The sequence below is a fragment of the Theobroma cacao genome, chromosome 5 (assembly GCF_000208745.1).
Source record: "Theobroma cacao cultivar B97-61/B2 chromosome 5, Criollo_cocoa_genome_V2, whole genome shotgun sequence".
In the NCBI taxonomy this organism is placed as follows: Eukaryota; Viridiplantae; Streptophyta; class Magnoliopsida; order Malvales; family Malvaceae; genus Theobroma; species Theobroma cacao.
Genome location: NC_030854.1, coordinates 33368768 through 33375361, shown reverse-complemented (window position 1 = coordinate 33375361; position 6594 = coordinate 33368768). Strand labels below are relative to the sequence as shown.

Sequence of the window (6594 nt, the reverse complement as noted above, 5' to 3'; positions counted from 1 at the left end):
AAAGAAAAAAGAGAAACAATTGGATTTCAGCATTTAGGAAGATCAGCGGGTGGAGGTAGTAGCTTCTGTTTGGGACCCTTTCCATCGTTGACAACCCATGCCATCTTTAAGCCCCAGCTAGTGTGTACTTCCAAATGGCGGTGCATAAACCAAACGCCAGGATTGTCTGCAGTGAAGCGAATGGTGACCCACATCCAGATGGCACACTCATCGTGTTCCACTCTGCAGGGTCTGCAAGATGAACTTGGCGGTGCCTCTTACATAGCCAAGGTGATCCCTGAGAACCCCTCCGATGCCAGTAGGGCCAGGTTTGCCTTTCACCGCTCCATCAGTATTTAGTTTGAGATATCCTAGTGGTGGAGGTGAGCTGGTGCTTAGCCTGTGCTTTTGGCTTTTGTAGTGGTGGAGGTGAGCTGCTAAGGTTAAGTATACAGAGGTCAGTGGGGGTGTGCCTCATTTGCCATTTCCCTTTGCACCATAAAGAAAGTCTTAAGAAAGGTATTGTCTACAATTTGCTTGACGTCAAACTTCTTACCTCTAAAAATAGTCTCATTTATGCATAACCATAAGGTCCATAAGCTGTAAAGAACAGCATTTTCCAAGCGTTCTTCACATTGGAAGAGATATAGTGATGAAACCAAGCATTAAAGAAAGAGATGGTGTCACCAGAAGAAACTCAACTAATGTCCCACTTAAGACAGCAAGAGGACCATGGTTCCCATGCAGTCATGCACCCGAAAAAAAGGTTGGAAAGGGGTCTCAAGATGAGAGTTGCAAAAGGTACATTTGGCTTCATCATCGATCATAAGTCCCCTTTCCATTAAAATGGATTTGGCACCCATTTTACCTTTCAATACTTGCCAGCAAAATGATTCCACCTTAGGTGGTGCACTGCCTGTCCAAACATTATTCCAGAGACTGTTAGAAGACAGGAATTTCGTGAAACGCTTTGCAAAAAGAGGACAAAGAATAGGAGCCACTTGCCGTCTTCTTCCATACCACTCTATCGCTGTCAGTTGGATGTGGCTACATGTTACTAATGGGAGCTTTGAAATCTTCCTATTAATCCATCTCCCAGTTAAAAAGTTGCCTTCTCATGATAATATCCCTGATCAACCCATTTTCCTAGTTTGATAATGGTGGCCTTTTTATCTGTTGCTAGAGTATAAATGCGTGGGAATAACGATGAGAGAGTAGCATCACCAAACCAAAGATCATTCCAAGAGGAGATTGTATCTCATCTATCAAGTAGATAACCAAAGTTCATAGTAACTAAGTCATGGTACCTATTGGAGGGTTGGAGGGATTTAGAAATTTGATTCCAAAAAAGGGAGGGTCTGTGGGGTTTGCTAGAAGGTAACATACTGCCTGGATCAAGTCTATTTTTTGCCCAGATAACCTTGCGCCATAGACTGTCAGGCTCATTTGCATACCTCCATAGACACTTGTTTAATAGAGCATGATTTTTAAGCTCGAGGTCCATTATCCCCAATCCCCCTTAGCTCTCGAACTTACAAATAGAGGACCAATTGAGGTAGTGCAACTTCCTCTTGTCAGAATTTTATTGTTTAATAAATATATATATTTATTCTAAATTAATCTCTATACAGTCTATAAATGTAATGCATTGCTTCCCCCTCTTAATTTGTTTGTTTGGGTTGTTTTTTCGACTAAGTTGATTGCCCTCTCACACAGTCAAAAAGACTGACAAAAACAAACAACTCCGCTTTCAACGCTTTGTTTCTTTCAATTTGCTTTCAACCTTTCCATCTTCATGGGATCCCCAGAATTCCACATTCTTCGGCTCTAAGCTCCAACAAATCATATGAACAAATAAGAAAGAATCAGAAATAATAATCTCATCCACCATAAAATCTAGTACAAACATCATCACCATCTCTACAATATTCAATGGAAGGAAGGAAACAAGGAGATGTCAGAATCTATATTGTCTCAACCCTTTTCTTTGCCTGCATTGTTGCAGGCGGCGTATTCCTATGCCTTTACATGCTCCGGCCTGACGAGGAATCTGCACCCTGGTATCCAGTTGCAGGGATCATTCTCGTGGGCATTCCCTGGATCTTTTGGATTGGTGCTTACGCATACAGGTGTTGTGCATATAGCTGTTGTCAAAACGGTGGAGGAAATGTTAACAGGGCACATATCAGCTCAGCAAAAACACAGACTTATGCATCTCCAGGACCTGCAGCCAGATCAATGCGTTCATCGGAATATGAAAATTCGCCTTTGAAATCGCCAAATGGTGATCATCGTCATGTTCATTTCGGGGAGGTTGTTGTGATGGGAGGTGCCAAGAACGATCAGAATGACAATGGTGATGAAAATCCGCATGAAGGTGCAAAAGGGTATTCTGAAACAGAACAGGAAGGTAAAGAACATTCTCAGGATAACACTGCATCGGATAAAGATTATGTGTCAGCTGCATCTAGGAAAGGGGAGGCACCACTAATCGTAACAGTTTCATCCTAAGGTTATTATTTTTTTCTGTTTCAGTATATTTATAACCTTAGGGTTCATGTATTAAGACCCCTAATTCCATCATGATCTTCCACTTTACCTGTGAGAGGCAAGTTTCATAGAGAAATGACCTTAGATACTGGAGGGGAGAGGGCTAATATGTACTACTTGTTGAAAACCATATGGCCATGCATAATGGAAACATGATATTGGGGCTGAGAAGTTGGGAGAGATACCTACTTTTCACACAAAGTTTGCACCCATCCTTCCATGAGAAGACTTTTTGCTAGATGTTATGATGTGATATTATGGGAATCAGAATTCCAAAGATGAGAGATTTATTCTGCAAAAACATTTTTTCTTGATCATGCTTATTTTTCTGTAGATTCTATAGGTATCAAATTTAATGAAATTAGTTCTTCATTCTGGTTGACATGACATTTTCCTTCATCCGTAGATGTACTCTGAAGATTCAATGATATTTGTTTACCAGTTGCACTTGTTCTTTGCCTTAAATCATTTCTGAGCTTTTTCTACAAAGAAAACCTTCTGCAATTCCAGGTTTTAGTAAAGGTTATTCAACAAGGAAGTAGTAAATCTATATAGAAAAGTTGGTAGACCTCCAGAAGATATGAAAACCTATGTACATTGACTTTAATTAAGCTACAAAATTTATGCAGATGAAAATGCGCAATGAAGCATTTTAAAATTATAGGTACTAATATTAATCTCTACCTGATTCTTGTCAGCTTTCCTTACTAATATTCCTCCTTTCCCCCCTGTTCATTGTATAGTACTCAAGATACAGTCTAGAATGCAAAGCAAATCACATGCAGCGAAGAGAATTGATCTAATGGAAGCATTACATTGTATCCCATAAGCTGGAACTTGGAAAACAAGTAATCAAGACATCAACATAAGTCTGATAATCGAATTTTACCAAAAACTAAGTTGTTCGCTGTTCTCATTTCTTTCCCTCTTTATAACACCTAGCTTCCTCTGCTTAGATTGCTTGTTTATAATGATTTCTCAACTCTGACAGGTATACAGGCAAAAGTTCCTGTCATTACATAGCTGACTATTAAAAAATTAAACAAATTGCAATAAAGATGGGATTAAAAAGTTAGCTGCACAGAGGAAAAGAAGGATGCAACATAAGGATTAATAGTTACAGTCTTCGATATAAAATGAAACCCTTTCATGTTAACTGAAATCGCAAAGAAATGTTAAATACGAGTTCTAAACTTGCTTTAACAAGGCAGTAGACACAGAATCAATCAACTTCATGTTCTGGCCATTTGATGTTCAGGAGTGGTTTTGGCCTTGTGACTAACGTTCAGGCTTTATGTTGACCTACTGCTATAAAAATTATGTTTCCCAGCTGACTTACTCGAACTGAAGCAGTAAACTTGGTAATTATTGAAGGAAATAGTTGTCAGACTACTACTTAGGTGCTGTATTACTTCAAGGCCTCCAGTAAAACAATCTGAATATTAGCCGGTAAACCTTGGAAAATTGAGCAGGAAATATGAATACGAAGGAACTGAAAATATATCAGAAGATCATATGCCCAATTTTGGATGCACCTTCTTCTTCTTGACCTGGCAATGAAAGTCATTCATGCTACTCATGCATCCAAACTTCCTCTTCATTTCTTTCCACATGTTCACCTTTCCCTTTTTCACTTTTTGCCTGCTGTTGCTGCTTGTGATTTCTTTCTTCATAACATTGCACTCCTTCTCTAGCTCCTTCACCTTGATGCTCATTTTTTCCATTTCCATTCTCACTTTATCCTCCCTGCAACCCATGTTTGCTTCTTCCTCCTCTTCTTCTTTTCCCAATTTGTCATCATAACCCCGCACCTCCTTTGTTAATGTGTCTCGCAGCTGCAACTGTGCCATAAAAAGCACCTGCACTACTACTCTCACAGGCAGTCGTTCATTTTTGGCTGCATGTTCACAAGCTTCAGGAGACAATTTTCGAAAATCCAACACCCTGCAAACATGTTCCTTCTCCTTCTCTGTAAGGTAAGTATGCTTGTCCAAGTATATGTCAATAGCCCGGTATATTCCATCAGAGTTTCTCTGTATTCCTAATGCTGCTGCCATGGACATCTCTGCAAGTGAAATGAAAGTGTCTATCATTAAATCTGTGTCACCTGCTATTTCTGCCAAGAATTCTTCCACAAGTTCTGCCACAATGATTAACCCAGAAACATCAGAGCTCTTGTAATTTCCATAGAAAATTTTCAAAATCCTCCTTATATACTCAATATCATATTGCACCTCCTTGGTATAGCCTTGAGAAGGGATTAATAGGTCCTTCACTTTTGCCTGGTCCAGTTGCTTTCCAATCCTAATCTCAAGACCATTTCTACAAGCAGAGCTAGCTTCCAAGTCAATTGCACCGCGGAGCATTTCAAACAACAATGTGCAAGGAAGGAGTTCTCTTCCATGAGGCAAAAGTCTCTCCAACGTTTCAATGACGTTTCTTTGAGATTTCCTCTTGTAAATTGACGTAGTCTCCACTCCAATGTCACAGGAAAAGATCCACTTCTTTGCATATTGATAAATAGATGCAGAAATGTACTCTGGTGGGATTTCATGCTGATTCATTGCATAAATGATAGGCTCATATAGTTGGAGTGGCAATGTTGTCAAACCCTCTTGCCAGTCAAGAACAAAGAGCCTTCTCCTTGCATTTGGCCTATAACTGTCATCACCATCTTCAGTATCATTATAGTTTGTTGAAAGCTTTATCGGTTCCCCAAGAAGTCGGGGATTGTCTGATGCCTTTGCAATAATAGTCTGTAAGCAGGCATCAAATAAACCCAGCTGCATTGTTTGTTGAAGGAATTTTTCAGACACGTGCAAAGCCTTGATGACTTCATTCCAACTAGGAAGGACTCTTTGTTCAAAGAAGGTAACAGCTTTGCTTAATAGATTGTTACTGCTGTGATTTTCATCCATCCCTAAGTAGAAAGACAGGCAAATGAGTGGTACAATATTTTCAGTGGACATGTGTACTTCATATCCATGGCAGAATCTTGCAACAAGTTCAAAAGTCTCTGCATCAGCTGGAATGTCCCGGAGTAAGTAAGAGAGACTTTCATGGGAATTCTCCTTAAGTAAGGCAGCTACTTTAGCTGATTTTGAGGCCAGAAGTTCCTAGATGATAATGAACAGATACTCTATAAGAAAAAACTGCAATAATAACAGAGAAATTACGAATGAAATGAAGAGATTTTTGGAATGTTTCTCACTTTGTCTAAAGTAAAAGGCACACTCCCTAGATGAGCCTCTAATTCTGTTGAGGGTGCAGGCTTGGACATCCTGAGATCAGAAAGAACTCAGAATTCAGAAAACAATAAATTTAAATCAGACAGAAAATCAGGACCAAAGTATAGAAGGAAGTAGAGATGACAAGAGCGTGGATTGATTACCAGGATGATGTATCTTTGTGTCGCCTTTCAGTCATTTCCTACAGTTTCAGCTTTTCTGAGAAAACTAGAAAAAACAGTCAGTTGTAGGCCAAGGAGTGGCAAATGCAGGAGTCCTCTTGATGGTTGCCCTTTGTGATTAAACTGAAATGATCTATTTCTAACCCTGCCAAACCAGGTTCATTGACCATTTTGATCATGTTAGGCCAATTCATGCTAACATAGATCTAGGATAATATTCATAAAAACAGCAACTATGCATTCACCTGTTTTACTGATTGCAATAACAGAACAAAATGCAAAATCTTCCCCTGGTCATAGAAAGAACAAAATCATTAGATGGTAAAACTCTTTTAAAAAATTGTTTGATGGAGTCTGATTCTGAACAAAAAATATGCCCAGACAGGAACACAAAGTAGCAAAACTTCCTGATCCTCTATGTAAGATAGTTACATACGCTTATGTAAACAGAAAATAACCATGGCTATGAAAATTCTAGCATTCAAAATCAATTATCTTGCTCTCTAAGAAAAAGATTCTAATGCTGCAAGTCACATATTCGCAAGAAACAGAACAAGTCTTACCTTGAAGAAGAGAGTGAGAGAGGACCAAAACGCACTCAGTTCATTGCTGAATTCATATGTAGGAAAGACTTAAAAAAGAGTAATACAACGTTC

At 39.1% G+C, this 6594-nt stretch overlaps 2 protein-coding genes across 3 annotated transcripts; one reads left to right on the top strand and one right to left on the bottom strand.

Annotated features, from left to right (window-relative positions):
* Positions 1690 to 2843, top strand: LOC18599679. Its single transcript, XM_018121265.1, has one exon. It carries the CDS (start codon positions 1912 to 1914, stop codon positions 2488 to 2490), a length of 579 nt encoding a protein of 192 aa, XP_017976754.1. The 5' UTR covers positions 1690 to 1911; the 3' UTR covers positions 2491 to 2843.
* On the bottom strand, positions 3621 to 6226 carry LOC18599678 (BTB/POZ domain-containing protein At5g17580). Of its 2 annotated transcripts, none has more exons than XM_018120866.1 (4): positions 6184 to 6226; positions 5921 to 5984; positions 5741 to 5810; positions 3621 to 5645 (listed from the first exon to the last, which is right to left on the bottom strand). In XM_018120866.1, exons 2-4 carry the CDS (start codon positions 5953 to 5955, stop codon positions 4041 to 4043), a joined length of 1710 nt encoding a protein of 569 aa, XP_017976355.1. In that variant the 5' UTR covers positions 5956 to 5984; positions 6184 to 6226; the 3' UTR covers positions 3621 to 4040. The 2 variants fall into 2 exon arrangements, with proteins under 2 accessions (XP_017976355.1, XP_017976354.1); XM_018120865.1 differs by having other exon boundaries at positions 5921 to 6083; positions 6184 to 6219.